Source organism: Nipponia nippon, unplaced genomic scaffold (genome assembly GCF_047370975.1).
Source record: "Nipponia nippon isolate SJK-2023a ecotype South Korea unplaced genomic scaffold, ASM4737097v1 scaffold_1, whole genome shotgun sequence".
Classification (NCBI taxonomy): domain Eukaryota; kingdom Metazoa; phylum Chordata; class Aves; order Pelecaniformes; family Threskiornithidae; genus Nipponia; species Nipponia nippon.
In genome coordinates this window covers 50798265-50817365 of record NW_028262290.1, presented here as the reverse complement: position 1 = coordinate 50817365, position 19101 = coordinate 50798265, and the positions used below count along the sequence as shown (strand labels likewise).

The window sequence follows — 19101 nt, the reverse complement described above, 5'->3', positions numbered from 1 at the left end:
AAATGTTTTGAGGCCTTTTCTTTGTGAAGAAAACATCCTTGAAAATCTAACTGCACCTGCAGGTTTGAAACTTTTGTCCCTGTTTTTGTGTAAAGAGCATAAATTATTCATGGTCTCCCCTGCTGTCATGGAAGGCTCGCCGTTGGGACCTACATGCTACACAGACTCAGCTACTGGGGGGGCCTTGGCAAAACAATCCTATATGGAGGTAGCGGTGCCACTGCTGCTATGGCTGATGCTATTCCCACACCAATCTCCTTCCCAGCTGGCCCCAGAAGGCCTCTGCCACAAGGAGATGACCCCAGTCCAGGTTAATTAACAGTTTTCTCTAGCTGACCCCCAAATGAGAGAATATAGTGTTGGAATCCCAGCTCTGCTACTGTCTCCACTAAAGGTCTCAGTCAAGTCTTTTAGTTCTTGAAATAGCCTAGAGCTTGCTTAGTTCTGCTCTGGCTCAGGTGAAGGGTATTTTAAAGGCTGTTCTAAAATGTTGAGATCTTTGGGAGCATTTTATGATGCAGAGATCTCTGGAAAGTTTAATCCTTAAAGAAATGAGGAAGAAACTCCAAGATTAGTTTCAACAGTGCTAACCTTGGAACATGAAAATATTAAAACTGGACATCCAGAGAGGGACATGCATAAAGCTACATAAATCTTCTGGAGATTCTTCTGTGCTGCCTCTGCCCCGCTCTGCTTCAGCTGCTTGCACCGGGAACTGAGAATGTTCTGCTGTTTTAAGCGACATGAGTAACATCTGCTATGAGTGCTTCATTCTTTCTTTCATCCTTTCCCTGGGGAAGGAACTGTGTATTTCGTTTTGGAAGAGCTTTGTTGTTGTGGGTTGGGATTTTGGGGAAGGTTTAGACATCTACATGCAGGTACATGTTTATATGAGAGAAGGGAGCCTTTGACACCTCTAGGTGCATCCTACTCTTAGAAGCGTAAGTTGAGGACATTCATGGTAGTACTTAACTGCTGTGGAAGTCTGTTCCACCCTCCCAGGCCAGCCTGTGAGAAAGTTCTAGCTCCTGTGCAAACGAGCTTCAGCTCTTTAATAAAAACACTCACAAAAGCAGGGCTGTCAACTACCGCATTGTTACCAAATGGGAAGAACTTTTCAGGTGATCTCTGACATATGCTGGACCCAGTCCACCAAGAATATTAAGGACTGAGTCTTAGCGTACAACTGGACAGACATGTAGGAAGGCAGTACAGAGACAGCAAGAGAGCAGGCTGAATATGCTGCTGGTCTCCTTTGCTACTGAGGAACAGTGCTGCAGCTCTCTGTATTCACTGGAACGTCCTACAGACTGATGGCTTCATGCCCAGGTATTCTGCGCTGATGGAGTCCAGACGGGAAGCAGCAAGGGCGTGAATCACTGAGGCCAGGTCCCTTTTGAACAGGATGGGAAGCAACCGCTGATTCAATTATTTCTTGCCCTAGTTTTCATGTCTGTAAAGTGGGGACACTTAACTACCCCAGGGGCAACTGATTATTAGTCACAAAATGTTAAGTAAATGCTCTAATTCACTAAAAAGAGATATAATTTTTGTATTGGGCAAAATGGTCCTGAGAGGCCATGCAATCTTGGCTAGTTTCATATTGAGAACTAACTATCATCACTGATAAAACACTGATAAAACCTGTACAATTATTCAGCAACTCTACTGGACATTGGTACTTCTCTGACCCAGCAATATCTAAAAAACCCTTAAAATTAATCCATTCACTCTGGGTAACACCCCATGAGAGTGTCTCATCCTCCCCACAAACACCACGATATGTTGTGTTGACTATGGAAGTAACACTAGGACTAGGAATAGGAAAGGAATGGCTACTCCTCATCAGGGACAACAGACGCACACACACCCATTCATATACCTAAGCCTAAGTCCAAAGACTAAGGCAAAAGAAACAGGCACTGGAAATAGCATGAGGACAAGAAAGGGAAGTTTTAATAGGCACAAATTACTTTATCATAATTTAATGAAAATTCAATATTGTTAAATTAGCGATAAGTTTCTTTGCTTCCTTATTAATTAAAAGTTCAGTATTATGGATAATGGATGGAGAAGACTGGTTTAGTTACAGCCACTCTGCAAAGAGCACTGTATGGTCATACTCCAGGTGTTCAGTTAGAAGAGTTTAAACTTTTGGGAGACATCTAGGCACCTTACCTTGCAGCTTCCTTATCTGATACCTAGATGGGATATATTTCTGATTTTAAAGACTGTTACAAGCCTATTTCCGAAAAGCCCTTATTGTATTAAGCATGTCTTATTGAAAGCTTTCCATTCTAAAGAACAAACATTTTTAGGGACATATTTTTTCAACTCCATTTCAGAAGTGTAAATACACCACATACATAGCCTTTTGAACATGTAGGTATGAAAATTCACAACTCGGAACACTCTTAAAACATACACTTCTAACTGTGACAGAAGGCTTCCATTTGTTTCCTTTCTATGGAGGTAGTGAAATCATGGAAACCTCTACAGAGAGTCCTACTTGTTTTTTGCTTTGAGAAGATTGGTAATGAGGGGATAGTAAATTCCCCAAGGTGAGATGAATGTAGTATGTGTTCCTATAGCCTAGTCTTCCCAGAACTGGAGTCAGAAAATGCTAAGCAAAGAATCACACTGGGCCAAACACCCAGCTAAGCATCATCATAATGCATTTATTTTCTGTATCCCTGAATTTATTCCCTTTAATTATCAGCTGTACTATACGTGTGGATAGGGCTCCTATGCTATTGTGTTCTGCTCTGCTCTGCCTTGTTCACGTTCTTACTCCGCCCTAGAGCCATGGAGTGCTGTCCGTGGATTCTAATCTGAGATGATGAGCATCTCTCCATGCATGGGAGATGCACTTTAGATGCGTGTTTAAATTAAAAGCAAGGAACTGTTCCTGATAGAGGGAATAAATACACTGTTACACTGCAAGCCCCAACACAAACCACAGTAATGTGAAAGGACAGAGAAACACAACCCAGAGGCCAGTTGCCAAAGATTCCACTGCTTCAGCTGGTAGATAGCCTGAACAAAGCAATGACTCCTAGAATAGGTTTTAAATGACAGTGGGCTCAAGATCAATGTATTTTCAGCAAAAGCAGACTCCAAAGGTCAGTACCTACTGCTCTGCCTAAGTGCTTTGCTGCCCTTTCACCACCCTGGGTAGATAACCGGAGGTAGGAGCAGAAAGCCAGTGATCCCAACAACTAAATGCAAATGGCATGATGGTACTGCATTTTTTTAAAAATAATGCATTTTCAACTGGGATGGGGCTACCCCAGTTAATTAAAATAATAAACATAATGAATTAAGTGAATAAGAAAATGAATACCTTTTCCTTTTTGCAAGTGTAGATAAGCCAGAGAGAAGTTGTCTCCAAGGGTATGGAGATGTAGTCTATTAAGAGCCTTCTGCAGCATGGAACAACCAACACACGGATTGTCACCTAGCCAATGTAGAGCATAATTTGTCTCTCTGTAGTGACATCCTTTTCTGCCCTTCACTAGGAAATCAGGTGCCTCAGTTATGCTGAAGTTGTAATAAACTAGGCTTAGATGGAGGGAGCAAAATCTTGCCCTCAGTCTTGGGCAGGGATGAATTTTGAGTGGAAAAACATGTGCTTTTATTATAATAAAGCTGAAGGCATCTGCTTGTATTTTGAAACAAGAGCATATTTTAGGGGGGACAGACTAGTAAGGAGGCGATTGTACATGTCACAGCTACACCTGGATCTCTCTATATTCTTCAGAATGCAGTTACCTATTCTGCCTTTTTAAAATTCAATCTGAATTCTGCTGTTAAAACTAATTTCTACCCTCTTGTTCCCATTTCTTTCTTTTCATAATTGTCTTTTGCATACCTGCACCTTCTCTCTTGATGAGTGGTTGCTTTTTTTTTTTTTCTTTTGGCGTTTCTTCCCTAACTGCTCATGTCCCTACTTCCTCATTTTGATTAATCAGTGATGAACAACAGAATTTGTGAAAATCAGTAAGCCAAAAATATTTAAATATTTTTTTTCCTCAAAAGGCAGTTTCACCTTATTGGAAACACTTTGCAAAAAAAACCAACAAGTATTTTGACCAAAAAAAGCAAAGAAAATTATTCCACAAAAACCATTCTGTGAAAGAAACACATACAACAAAATTAGTTTCTGACCTTTCCTCATTCCACTCAGTTTCTCCTTTATTTTTCCCACAAGTCCAATAACTTTCTACACAACCCAGGCCATTTTCTGACTTCAAACCTCAATCTTCCCTCTTCCTGTCCATCACTATGTATGACTGTCTTTTTCCCTAAACGTCCAACTTCTTTTCTTTTCTTTTCTTTGTCCTCCTCTTCTACTTTCGGTCAGAGCTTACATGCAATATCTGATATGGACAGTAAACGAAACAGATTTGGATCTATTAAAAATAGGAGAGATACAGCACAGGCACCTTGGAGTGTTACAGGTATGGTACTGCAGGTATAGCAGGAGCTCCCATGACCTAGGGGTCCACCGAGAAGGAGGTAGGGAAGGCTATCAGAAAGGCTTTATTCCATATTGCTTTCATACAGAATACAGTGGCTGCACACAGTGACTTAAGGGACAGGGGGCAATGGTGACAAGTTCCTGCCTGGCGCAGCAGGCGCGTCTCCTCTGTGGCTGACCCACCTTCCCAGGTGCCCTTGCATAACAGGTATTGGGCTCTGCAAGTGGAACCGAACAATAACAAGGACGATGGTACATCCAGCTTGGAGGTGTTGCCGAGGTTAAGTTGGCCTACGCCCTGTGTCAAAACTGCCTCCATAAAGAAAAAAAGATGGGTCATTGTCATAGGAGACTCCCTTCTGAAGGGAAGAGAAGATCCAACATGCAGACCGGACCCACTTAGAGAAGTCTGCTGCCTCCCTGGGGCCTGGGTTAAAGATGTGAAGAGAAAGCTTCCTACCCTGGTACGGCCCTCAGATTACTACCCATTATTGATATTTCAGGTAGGCAGCAATGAAGTTGCAACAAGAAGTCCGAGGGCAATCAAGAGAGACTTCAGGGCACTGGGACGACTGGTTAAATGACCAGGAGCACAATTAGTGTTCTCCTCTATCCTTCCAGTTGCAGGGAATGATGAGGGAAGAAACAGGAAGAGCCAGCAGATCAATACCTGGCTCCGAGTCTGGTGTCACTGGCAGAATTTGGGTTTTTTTCATCATGGGTCAGTCTACACGACACCAGGCCTGCTGGTGACAGAGGAGGTACCCCTGTCTCAAAGGGGTACAAGGATCTTTGCACTGGAGTTAGCAGGGCTTGTTGAAAGAGCTTTAAACCAGATTTAAAGGGGGAAAGGGATAAAACCAGGCTTGCTAGAGATAAGCCTGGGGGTGGCAGGCCAATGTTTGAGGGATGGTGTGCTAGCAAGATGCTTTAGTCTGCCATCTCAGTGGAGGCAGGGGATGGAGAACCATGTGGCAGCAAAGACGCAAAAGTTACGGATGTGTTAGAAACCATGGAAGTGCCTGAGAATGGTCACGTAGGAATTAGGGTTTCTCCCCCCAAAAATGTAGCGGGATCCATAGCCCAACTGAAGTGCATCTACACCAATGCATGCAGCATGGGCAACAAACAGGAGGAGCTGTGCAGCAGGAAAACCATGATATAGTTTCCATCATGGAAACATGGTGGGATGACTCGCACAACTGGAGTGCTTCAATTGATGGCTATAAACTCTTCAGAAGGGTCAGGCAAGAAAGGAGAGGCGGTAGGGTAGCCTTGTATGTTAGGGTGTGTTTTGATTGTCTAGAGCTTAATGATGGTGATGATAGGTTTGAGTGTCTATGCATAAGAACTAGGGGAAAAGCCAACAAGGTAGATGTCATAGAGGGAGTCTATAGACCACCCAACCAGTATGAAGAGGCAGACAAAGTACTCTATAAGCAGCTGGGAGAAGTCTCATATCACTAGTCCTTGTTCTCGTGGGGAACTTCAACTTACCAGATGTCTGCTGGAAATACAATACAGCAGAGAGGAAACAGTCTAGGAGGTTCCTGGAGTGTGTGGAAGACGATAACTTCCTGACACAGCTGGTGAGGGAGCCAACTAGGGAAGGTGCCCCACTGGACCTCTTGTTTGCGAACAGAAGAAGGACCTGTGGGACAGTTGGAGGCCGTTTTGGGCATAGCGGTCATGAAATGATAGAGTTTTCAATTCTTGGAGAAGTAAGGAGGGAGGTCAGCAGAACTGCTACCTTGGACTTCCGGAGGGCAGACTTTGGCCTGTTCAGGAGCCTGGTTGACAGAGTCCCTTGGGAGGCAGTCCTAAAGGGCAAAGAAGTCCAGGAAGGCTGGACATTCTTCAAGAAGGAAATCTTAAAGGCACAGGAGCAGGCCGTCCCCATGTGCCGAAAGACCAGCTGGCAGGGGAGAAGACCAGCCTGGCTGAACAGAGAGCTTTGGCTGGAACTCAGGAAAAAAAGGAGAGCTTACTGCCTTTGGAAGAAGGGACAGGTGACTCAGGAGGGCTACAAGGATGTTGTGAGGTTATGCAGGGAGAAAATTAGAAGGGCCAAAACCCAACTAGAACTTAATCTGTCTACTGCTGTAAAAAATTAAAAATGTTTCTATAAATACAGTAGCCACAAAAGGAGGGTTGAGGAGAATCTCCATCCTTCATTGGATGCGGGGGGGAACATAGTGACAAAAGATGAGGAAAAGGCTGAGGTACTTAATGTCTTCTTTACCTCAGTCTTTAATAGTCACACCAGTTGTTCTCTGGGTACCCAGCCCCCTGAGCTGGAAGACAGGGAGCTGAATGAAGCCCCCATAATTCTCCAAGGGGAAATGGTTAGCAACCTGCTACACCACGTAGACACACACAAGTCTATGGGGCCAGATGGGATCCACCCAAGGGTACTGAGGAAGCTGGCGGAGGTGCTCACTAAGTCACTTTCCATCATCTATCAGCAGTCCTGGCTAACTGGGGAGGTCCCAGTTGACTGGAGGTTAGCAAATGTGACACCCATCTACAAGAAGGGCCAGAAGGAGGATCCGGAGAACTACAGGCCTGTCAGTCTGACCTCAGTGCCAGGGAAGGTTATGGAGCAGATCACCCTGAGCACCATCACGTGGTATGCACGGGACAACCAGAGGATCAGGCCCAGTCAGCATGGGTTTATGAAAGGCAGGTCCTGCTTGACCCACCTGATCTCCTTCTATGACAAGGTGGATTACCACTTAGTGGGTGAGGGAAAGGCTGTGCATGTTGTCTACCTGGATTTTAGTAAAGCTTTTGACACCGTTTCCCACAGCATTCTCCTGGAGAAACTGGCTGCTCATGGCTTGGACGGGCATACTCTTTGCTGGGTAAAAAACTGGCTGGATGGCCAGGCCCAAAGAGTTGTGGTGAATGGAGTTAAATCCAGTTGGCGGCTGGTCACAAGTGGTGTTACCCAGGGCTCAGCACTGGGGCCAGTCCTGTTTAATACCTTTATCAATGATCTGGACGAGGGGATTGAGTGCACCCTCAGTAAGTTTGCAGATGACACTAAGTTAGGCGCACGTATTGATCTGCTGGAAGGTAGGAAGGCCCTACAGAGGGATCTCGACAGGCTAGATCGATGGGCTGAGGCCAGCTGTATGAGGTTCAACAAGGCTCAGTGCCGGGTCCTACACTTGGGTCATAACGACCCCATACAAAGCTACAGGCTTGGGGAAGAGTGGCTGGAGAGCTGCCCGGCAGGAAAGGGTGTTGGTTGACAGCCACCTGAATATGAGCCAGCAGTGTGCCCAGGTGGCCAAGAAGGTCAATAGCAGCCTGGCTTGTGTCAGAAATAGTGTGGCCAGCAAGACTAAGGAAGTGATCGTCCATCTGTACTGGGCACTGGTGAGGCCACATCTCGAATACTGTGTTCAGTTTTGGGCCCCTTGCTACACAAAAGACATTGAGGTGCTGGAGTGTGTCCAAAGGAGGGCAACGAAGTTGGTGAAGGGTCTAGAGCACAAGTCTTATGAGGAGTGGCTGAGGGAGCTGGAGTTGTTTAGTCTGGAGAAAAGAAGGCTCAGGGGGGACCTTATTGCTCTCTACCTGAATGGAGGTTGTAGAGAGGTGGGGGTTGGTCTCTTCTCCCAAGTAACAAGTGATAGGACAAGAGGAAATGGCCTCAAGTTGCACCAGGGCAGGTTTAGATTGGATATTAGGAAAAATTTCTTCACTGAAAGGGTTGTCAGGCACTGGAACAGGCTGCCCAGGGAAGTGGGTGAGTCCCCATCCCTGGAGGTATTTAAAAGATATGCAGATGTCGTGCTTGAGGACATAGTTTAGTGGTGGACTTGGCAGTGATAGGTCAAGGGTTGGACTTGATCTTACAGGTCTTTTCCAACTTAAATGATTTGATTCTGTGAAATTAGGAAAGAGACAATGCAGTGCAATCGGTATAAATACCAATCTCTCACACAATGAATTCATGCATGGTTTAAACGCTCTGATTTCTTTTTTCTCCGAAGAAATATTTCATATCGTCATGCCAAACAGTAATATCAGGTTTTCAGCATGTAAAACTTTCAGTAAGTGAAATACTAACGAAACACTAGCCTCTGTTGATGAGACAAAATTCAGCTCTGGTCCAAAGCAAAATTAATTGTGGACATCTCAGCCAAAGGTCTTAGAGATGGGGGCCCATGCTATAAAAAACTACTGAAAAACCTTAAGTGCTGAAAAATCTCTTCATTCCAAACAAAAATCACACGGCGGATGGTGTAGGAAAAGCCTTACTGTACAGATACTTCTTATTGTTCCATCCCTGTAGACGATCAGAGACGGTGAAAATTTTTCCTCTGTCAACCTATCTTAATACTTCAATAGAAGCTAAAATAATTTAGAAACAATCTTCTGATGCTGTCTCAGAGTGTAACACCACATCAGGAATAACACACCACCACTTCTCATTGCAAGACAAGCAGTGCAGAATGTTAATATATAGTAAATAAATCCCTTCATCCAAAATTGTTTTCAGATCTTGTTCAACATTTATTTCTTCCTCTCTGTCCTTTCGTTTACCATTAGTAAACAGTATCGTTGCAAGTCTGACAAGAGCACACAAGAAGACAGTGTACCATTCATTTGACCCTATTATTTTTTTTTCCCCACCAAGTTAGTATTTATGGGAAATGACCAGCAGGTAAACCAAGATAAATTCTGTCTGTTTCCCCCTTCCCCCACCTTGCTTCATCCCTACACTCCTACTTCAGCGCTTAGCTTTTCACATTTAGAGACAAAAGACTACACTTATTTTCCATTTCACTGCTTGAGTAAATGTTTTATGGATATCAAACAGAAAAATAGGATGCCCATTTCTCTCTCCTCAAGAATATCTTGAGCTGCAACAACCTACAGAGCAAGAATCCAAAGGTGGCTCCCAAAATTCAGGTCTGTACCAGGTGGCTTTCTGCCAGCACCCTTCTGAAGCAGCATGGGTTGAATCACCTGCAATTTCTCTTGTCCTTCCCTCATTACCATCCTGATGACGAGCAAGTATCAGAGGAGGTCATGGCAAGTAAAGCTTTGAATTCAGCTATCAAATACATAATGCGATTACAACCCCCAAGTAACAAGTGTGGTACCTGCAGCTCTGTTTGGAAGAAGAACTTCTGTGGACACTGTGTGCAGTCATAGATCTTGTCCTCTTGTCCATGGGCTGAGAAAATATGCTGCTGCAACTTGTTTGCTTGGACAAACACTGGAATATTAGACAAACAACAAGCTTTTCATTATTTCATATTGCAAGTGCGGAGTATTTTATAAACAATTTCCCATTAACACTCAGCAATTCCAAGAGGTAAAATTAGGCTGGCGCACTCTGATTTCACATTACGCTGTTGCTATAATGGGTACCAACGAACACTATTTATCTACAAAGTGTGATCCTTCTTCTAAAATGAATAAATTGAAACAGATAAAAAAAGGGAAAAAAAAAGACCCTAACAGGACAACCAAGATTTCAAATTTAAAGAATTTAAAAATGCCATTTTCTCTTCAGAATTATTTCTTCATGCTTACTGCACTTTGATTGAACACACAGAAAACTATTTCCTAGCAACCAACAGGTTTGAAAAGCATAGATGCCAAAGTCTGTTTACTCTGTGTGCCTAAAGTTAAAGCTAACAAACAGCTCTGTATTTAAATGTGTTAATGCTAAAAATTATATCCCACAGCTACACTGGGGCAATGTCTATAAATGTGAAACAGAACTGCAGGTAAATTCTCTTTGGATACTTTAAGATCAACTCTGCCTACACACTGAATGCAAGGGTTTCAATAATATAAACATGTTCAATTTTAATGACTACAAAACAAGGCCCTAAGACTGTGTAACAGTTTACCTAGGAGACATACTATTAATAATTAAATTGTATATGCCAGAGGCAGTGTTTGGGTTGGCAGCACTGACTTCTGATGGATGCCTGGTGCACTGTGACCTAAAAAAGTTTGCATCTACAATATTAATCTGTATAGGCAGGGAAAGGATTTATTAAAGATGCTGGCATTTGACTTTGACTCCACTCCTAATCATTAAAATTATTCTAATTGTGAGGCAACAAAAACCATCAGAATATTGTTCTTCTGAGTCATACATTTTAATCACATTTCTCATTACCCTGAAAAAAAAAAAGATCAGATTCCATTTTCCATATAAAACTTATATTGGTGATTTTTACTTCTTGTTAATATTCTAGCAAGATATGCTGAAATAATTTAATGGCATATTGCTAATAAAACACCATTGTTTATGATTAATGCTTGGTGTCTATTTAGCCCATCAGCAAAAAAGAAAAAGTGTTTCACACGGATTGGAATCGACTTATCTCCATACTCTTTAACACATTTTACAAGGCTACTGGCTCAAACATTAAAGGATTAGTTTTATCAGGGATCTTGCTCACAAGGAGAACCGTCAGTGGGTATTCCTTACATATGCAAGTTTTTATATTGCGCCTACAACTCCCCCAAACTTGGAAATCGAAGACCCATGGCATTACACTAAAAAAAGATCACCTCATAATGTGTACACAAAGACAAGGGAAAAAAATTAGTAGAACCAGTAACAAAACTAAAAAGAAAAAAACAGCTAACTGAAAGAATTATTGAACACAGACGCCTAACAGGCAAACTGTTTACAGCAGTACTATCCATGCTCAGACATTACCATGACAAGCTGTGCAGTGAAGATGAACTATGTATTTTTCTAATTTTATAACCCACAGAGATGTGTGAAACCTGAACACAGTGAGGTAATAATCATCACCAGCCACTGTATCTGAGAGATGAAAAATTCAACTTTAATTTTTCTCTGTAGCGTGCACTTAGGTGTTATTGGGAGGGGAGCTGCCAAACAAAGAGAAGTAAAATGAAGGTATTAAAGGGTCTATTTGCCTATCAATGAAAATCCTTCACTCTCATTAATGGAGAACAGAAACCTTGAATGAATTCCAGAATTAGCATGCCATTGATGCGAGAATACCCAAAGTGTGTTTTGTCATGTTTGTGATTATCTTTGATTTTCATCTTGTAAAGCAAAATTGGGCATGTAAGCTACATATTAACGCTTATGTTTTAGGTTATCATTTTATGAAATGTTCTATTAAGGAGTCCTTAAAAAAACTCACAACAACTCTGTAGGCATCCTTTTAATGTGTTTTCATTTCCAACAACAGCATTTTTCTGTTCCTCATTATGGCCCAAACACTGCAGTGCTTAGCCCTACTGGGTCAAGTTATTTTCTCACTTGGGTTTTACTACTGAATAACACCACTGACTTGGGGAGGATTATTCCACACTTGGACTTGTGTCAGGGGAGAGCAGAACTTGACTTGTGGCAAGACAGCATGGTTTGCTTTCTAAAGCACATTACAAGGGTGTTTCTTCTCACCACAAGCCAACAAACACACGCAAGCGGGCTTTCTTACCGCATCAGAGGAGAATGTTGTTGCACAGGCTATGCCTAGCAGCCCTTGCCTGCGGGGCCAAGTTCTGCTCTGAGTTATATTGTTTTAGATGAAACATCTGTAGCTTTAAAGCACAAACTTATGGGCAGTTTTAACCTTGGCAAGTTTGGAACATGAAGGTAATGAACGTGATACCATGGAAGGTAACAGACTATCACTTCTGTAATTAGAAGAAACTCAGACTTCCAATAGAAGAGCTTGAAATGCAGCTCTTACAGATGGATGCCTGACCTTCCAAGAAGCTCAGCTTTCTAAATGATTTCTAATCAATATTACCAATGAGCACAAATGTAATGTTCCCTCCTAAAACTGACCTAAAGCCAGCACACGACACAGTTGTAAGTGGAGTTCTGCACATGCAAGCTAAGGGCATGACTGGGACAAGCAGTGATCACCTCCTACCTGTAAAGCACACCGGACATTTGAAGGTGCCCCCCATGCCTTCAAAGCTGTGCTCTATCAGGTGGCACTGAAGTTTGGCAGGAGAGTCGAACGTCTGATTGCAGAGTTTGCATTCATGGTTCAGTCCTTCATCTGCGGGAGAAATCAAAGGAAAAGTGAAATTCACCACAGCCCTTACCAAAGAGCCAGTCCAACACAATCTACGCACCGAAGAGACTTTTTGTTTTCCAAAGCTCAGGAAACTGGATGCCCCATAGCATGTATGGCTGCTAACGTGTTCTTTTACCTGGAAGGTTTCAGAATGTACAAAGCTGAACTGAGCATTAAAAGCATGGATTTTCCACGTACAATTACCACTGAACGTGCAGAGCATTAGACTTCAGTAGGAAATGATGAGTGGGACCTGAAACATCATCTCTTAGCAGAGTCACCCGATCACGACCGAGTACATTTGCAAAACGGCGCGTGAGGAATTTAAGGCAGATCACACATCATCCTGCCTATCACGGGTAAGAACTGCAAACGCACACATTTTTGGCACTCTGGCTGATGTGGTGTTTCTTGTAAAACCACCATGACAGGGGAGGGTAGTTTATACCCTCACATCACTCCTGCTCCACGTTTCCAGTCCCAGGGGCATACGCAAAACCTTTTGCAAGCCACAGGATTTCCCAGCTCCCTTTCTGACAATCCTAATTTTTTTTCCCCTTTATTTGCATTTCTCCTCTTAACAGCCCAGAAAAGTCCCCGTGCGTCTCCTGACGCAGCTTTCCCGACAAGGTCCTGCGGCTTTAAAACCCTTCCCGCTCCCCGCCGCTTGTTTCTCCGCTTCCTCCCATTGTCCTCCGAAGGCCGGCTGGTGCCTGGCACCAGGTTCCCTTCCTGAGGGTGCTGCAGGATTCATCCACGCCGCCATGAGGGCAGTCAACGGCTGTCCTACTTAGAAACAGTTGCTAGGTAAGAAGTGGCTTCCAGCCCTGCTGCAGAGGCCTCAATTCCCACAGCGCAGCTTAGAAAAGGTCCTTCTGTATGTCACCGGTGTGCTACACGAGTCACATTGATCTCGCAGGTAAATACTGTATCTGATTATTAAAAATCAAGCGGGAATAAAACGCTTGGCGACTGGCACAGCTCCCTACCGTTTCTCGGGTGAAAAGGAGTGATTTAGGAGAGCGCCCTGCCCACCCCGAACACCTCCTGCCAAACAGAGCGCTGCCTGCAGTGATTAGTGACCGTAATGATGGACGTTCGCTGTTGGCAGTTGCTGTAGATGGTGACAGCAGAGACAACGTTTTGTACTGCGCGCAGCAATCCTGCCCACCGATGTAAAGAAAACATGACACGGTGCTCGTGTAGTTGAGTGAGGCCACGCACCCTCTCAAAATGATTCTGAGTACCTTATCAGAATTGAAAAAATTTCAATGGTAGCCCTCAGCTTTCCCTTCTCGTTAGGCCAAAAGCTAAATTTAGCCTTCACATAAGTCACGGCATCTTCAGCAAAGGGTGGGAATTTGTGGGCTTTAGACAGCACAAGCTAAGCCGGGCGGTGGTGGCCATTCTGCAGGTGGGACTGCTGAAAACTACCGTTGTGGGGTATCCTACGAGGTGTCAAAGCTCTTCGTAATGAGAAGGTAAGGGGCAGATGAAAACCAACAAAGCCAAAAGATTTACACAAAATCAGGGATGGGTGGCGGGGTGTCTCCTTTGGAGTAAACAGGTAAAAACACACTGACTACAAAAATTTCAGCCCTGACAACAGTCCGTAACTGGGGAGCTCTCTCTCCACTGAACACCTAGCTCTCATAATTTTCATATATACGGCGACTCGATTGGCTTTAAAATGGACACATTGGCACATGGCCATTTTTTTAACTCTCCTGTCTTCCTGTCAGTCTTAGTGCAGCGGAGCGGTGCCACGGGTATAGCCAAACATGGCCGAGCGTCGCCCGCGCGCTCGCACAGCAAACTGCAGGCTCCCCTTCGTCCCCCACCCAACCCTTCATTACAGCAATGTTCAACGTTCCTGCCTCCCTCCACACACTGAAAAGCTATCAGAGGGTGTGAGATCATAGAATCGTTAAGGTTGGAAAAGACCTTTAAGATCATCGAGTCCAACCGTTGACCTATCACTGCCAAGTCCACCACTAAACCATGTCCTCGAGCACCAGGTCTACCCGTCTTTTAAATACCTCCAGGGATGGGGACTCAACCACTTCCCTGGGCAGCCTGTTCCAGTGCCTGATCACCCTTTCGGTGAAGAAGTTTTTCCTAATATCCAACCTAAACTTCCCCTGGCGCAGCTTGAGGCCATTTCCTCTCGTCCTACCACTTGTTACTTGGGAGGAGAGACCAACGTCCATCTCGCTACAACCTCCTTTCAGGTAGCTGTAGAGAGCGATAAGGCCTCCCCTCAGCTTCCTCTTCTCCAGACTAAACAACCCCAGCTCCCTCAGCCACTCCTCATAAGACTTGTGCTCTAGACCCTTCACCAGCTTCATTGCCCTTCTTTGGACACGCTCCAGCACCTTGATGTCAGGCCTGCTCTGGGAATCAGCTGAAAAAGGCCAGTGGTCCTGCCGATCCTGTGCCCACGGACTACCGCCACTGAGGCAGTGGAGCACAGGCTGCTGAGGTACGTGTTCCACCCCACCAGTCACACTGGCAGTCAGGCGCTGCTGGCTGAACATATTCTGTGCAATAGACTCCCAGGGGCAGATTAGGGGTAGGTTACACTTTCTTATCAGGAAGGTGACATGTTTTGTAACTCTTCATAGATAAATTAGCAAACATTTATCAAATATGTGCTAACTATTTCCTTAGCAGGGAAAATTTTAGTGGATTCTCAAGAGTTGCCTGGGATTTGGGGTTTTCCACCATCACTGACAAACCCTTCCAGTGTGTTCTGCTTTTGCTGCTGCTGAGAGAAGACAAGTATGGCCCACGCAAGCACTGTCAAGGGGAGCATGAGGGAAAAGAACTTGGCACGCACCAGCCTGCACATCTCAGAGAGACGGCTGCATCCTGCAGGGCAGGCTGTACGTAGCGCTCTCCCAACAGGCAGCAACCCACAGCTGTGGGAAAGCTGCAGAACAGTGTACTGAAAAGAGGAGGAAGGCTCAACAAACCATATATAAATGCCTCTTCTTCCCTGAACTTGCAAATCAACTACGAGGAATGTACGGACTGCCACACGTGATCAGATCATTTCTCCTACGTCCAGATCCTCGCCGTGGTCATTACCAAACAGACAGTTCTGAAGATGGTGCAAGTCCCCACAAAGGGTAATTACAGGCTAGAAAGCCTGTAGGGTGAAGTTTCTTCATCAGACTGTTTGTGCTGATACGCACAGTCAAAGCAATTAGGACAAAGGGAGCTCCATCTCAGGATCTTCCACATGTCAAGGTGAAGATAATCGATGCCAATTCTCAAATCACAGAGTTACTGTTGGCAAAGTGTAAATGAACCACGCTAATCATTCTTGAGCATGGGAACACTGAACGGGGAGTTCTTCAAACATTCCAAAGGAGAAAGACTTCCTAAAAAGAAATATTTTTATATGGAGCTACAGAAGACAGAGAAGGCTTTTTTCTCTTTCCATTACCTTAGCTAATGAGGAAAAAGTAGGAAGAAAGGCATGCACTCCTGATGCTGAAGCAAAACTAATTTCAGTTACACAGTATTTGTACTGGTTCAAGAAGAACTGAACCCCATTAAATGTGGCCCTATTGTATTTCCCATATCACTCAGATCCGAGGCGATCTCCTGGTCACAAACATCAAAACCACTTTGATTACTGTATGTTGCAAATCCGATTTTCCTAAAGGCTTATAAACAGGGTTTGAAAAATCCCCTCACCCACTCGCCTGGGGCAGATAGGAAACTTCCCCAGGCAAGAGACATCAATTTGTGCAGAATCTAAGCTTTCTCTTAAAAATAAAGTGCTTTTAGTCTCCTAGTTCTAAAGACCGCATTTAAAATATGACTACATTTGTATAACTAATAGAATAATTTTTTTCCTAAGTCCCACTGTTCAGGGAGTTACCAATCCCCCCTCACACTCTTTTTCACCCATTTTGTGCACATCACCTGCTCTGTGTTACATCCTCGGAACAAAGGGCAAGGTTCCAGTCCTTGAATTCAAGAACGTGAGACCAGCATGATTTAAATTTAAGGGAGACAGATAAGGTTACAGTATTGGCAGGAGAGCCAGGAGTGCTGGGTTCCGTTCCAGACTCCGACACTGACTTACTCTTATCACCTTGGGCATGACCGTATGGCCTGTGTTTCTCAGACTACCCACCTCTAAAGAAAAGGTGTTAATTTTTAATTTCTACTTTAATAGGCTGACCTAATTAGTATCCCTTAAGACTTTTAATACAACTGGGACAGTGGAGCTGGAGAAAAGTCCAGGACTAGCTACCATACACGAAAGACCCAGAACCACTGCCATCTGCCTTTGAAAACGTTTAATATAACATGTGCGGGCACACAACTGCCTGCTTGTGTGGGTCACACAGCACTGCAGAAGGATGAGGGAACAAGGCTTTGTCCCTGCTCTGCTCTCTATAGAGAATTTAGAAGTGTGGCCAGCATTTTATCTCCCACCTCCATGAAAGAGCCAGGGTGTGGCAGCTGTTGCAAAGGTGCAAAAGGCTCTGTTTACAGGCTGGCCCTTGTCTAGCTCTTCGTGTTTAGAAAACAGTTTGATAGGGTGCTACGGAAGTGCAAAGTATGATATCATTAATAAATAAAGGACCGGTAAAATGTCACATTTTCAGTTTCCATTTGGGATAAATCTGAAATGGAATGGAGTGTCAGATACAGTCCAAGAGGCTCTCCTTCCCTGCAGAACAGAGCTACTGCTCTTTGCTCTTACTCAGGGAAAAAAAGAAAAAAAAAAAGAAAAAAAAAAGTGCTGAACAGCTTTAAAAAATTCAATCAAAATAATCTGCTCTTTGGAAAGGTGGCGGCTGACAGTAATTGGAAAATACTGTCTGACTCATTTATTAAAGTGAGATTCAGAGTCAATTGATTTAATAACCATTAGAATATTCTATTAAGGATATAATAGGTTGGCACAGCCCTATTTTTTATTAAGAGTTATAGGTAAGAAATAAGCAATGCTATGGAATTTTAGACAACTGCTGTATGGATTAGACTAAAAATATGGCTTGCAAAATAGGTATAAAAGCAGCAACTATCAGGAGGAGGAATAGGAAAGTACATTACAGTGCAAATGAGTTAGCTGAACGATGAAAAAGAAATGAACCTTTAATATAAAGCCTGCACTTTTCCAAATCTAACAGAAAACCATGCACTGCATTCCCTGATGTGGTACATCGTAAAACAAGTCAGCACGTCCTTCACATTATGGATCCAACAACTCCGTAAGGAAGGCAAGAACAAAGTACCCACTGTACAGCACAGAACTGCTACTTACTGTTGCCCTTACATGGTTAGGATGTAAGTTTGGACATGGTTAAGACCTCGCAACATGGACGAGGATGGTTTACCCACTCCTGGTAGACAAATGAGTTTGATGCATGCAGAATTTCTGCATAAGTAAATTACTTTCCATTCGTAATCTTTATTCAGAGAGTGGGAAAATGTAAACATGAATCAATTCTAAATAAATGCATTTAATATTCATATAAATGTTTAATATTTACACAAATATTAAATGTTTCAGTGGGGGTAGGTAGATTTTAATTGAGGTGCAGCCCATTACCTCAGCAACTAACTTGATAACGAGCTATAAAAGCAAACAAAATCAGTCTTCGTGCTGAGCATATACTCACATTTGGGGATCCTCTGTCTTTGCACCGGCTACCCACGCTGCAGAGTTACCGAGTTACTTGTACGGCAGGCGAGATCCCCAAACCCGCACCCCTACTTAAGGCACTGCTTTAGATGACCTGGCCCAATTTGTGGTACCAACTCAACGCACAACTTCATCATTTCATGGAAAGCCCTGACATTTCAATATACACTTTAAACAAGTGAAACCCTTTAAGCAGCCTCTAGACTGCGTGTCCCATGTTTATGCTTCTTGCTCTTCAATAAAAACAAAACTAGAGCAGCTACAAGCAAATGTTCACTGGCTGACTTACATGCAGCTGTTAAGGCTGTATCCACTGGGGGCCCTCTTATATTGTCTGATCAACACTACAGCCATTACCGAGTACCAATTTGTAACAGTTTATAAGTAACTCTTTCTCTTATTCACCCTTGAGATTGTCCAGAAGGGTCCTTCTGCCTTTTACTCAGAATAAATCTATAGGCAAAGGTCCAAAGATGACGATGTCCTCCTGGTAAATCATCACAAGGCTGGGTCCATGCTTAAAAGCATCTGCTAAGAAGTAGTGTAAACTGCCCTCCACATACAACACAGGAAAGAAATGGCCTGCAGTCCCTGTATTTTTTTCAGGTCTACAGCATGCACAGCTCCCACATTCAATGTGTTTTCTTTATAATTTTTTTTTACCAAGCAAACCATGCCCCTAAACCAATTTCTCGTTCTTCCATTGCTTCCACTCTTCCCCGAGTTAATTTTGCAGCGCACATTTATAAGCCAGAGATCTGAGGAATAAGGAAGGAATGCCATGGATGACAGCTAACCCCTCAGCTACAACATCTCACACTGAAAACCAGGGAAGGACAAAATACACCACACAACACTATAATCTGCAGAGCATACAGCCATCAGTGCCTCCTAGT

At 43.6% G+C, this 19101-nt stretch overlaps 1 protein-coding gene across 12 annotated transcripts in view; it reads right to left on the bottom strand.

Moving 5' to 3' along the window:
- Positions 1-19101, bottom strand: part of ZNF521 (zinc finger protein 521) — a 236963-nt gene that overhangs the window by 21664 nt on the left and 196198 nt on the right. For all 12 annotated transcript variants that reach the window (XM_087754700.1, XM_087754709.1, XM_087754718.1 and 9 more), the window contains 2 exons: positions 12385-12516; positions 9601-9716 (listed from right to left, as the gene is read on the bottom strand). In XM_087754700.1, the coding sequence (XP_087610826.1) occupies positions 9601-9716; positions 12385-12516 (248 nt within the window). The remainder of the gene's footprint in view (positions 1-9600; positions 9717-12384; positions 12517-19101) is intronic.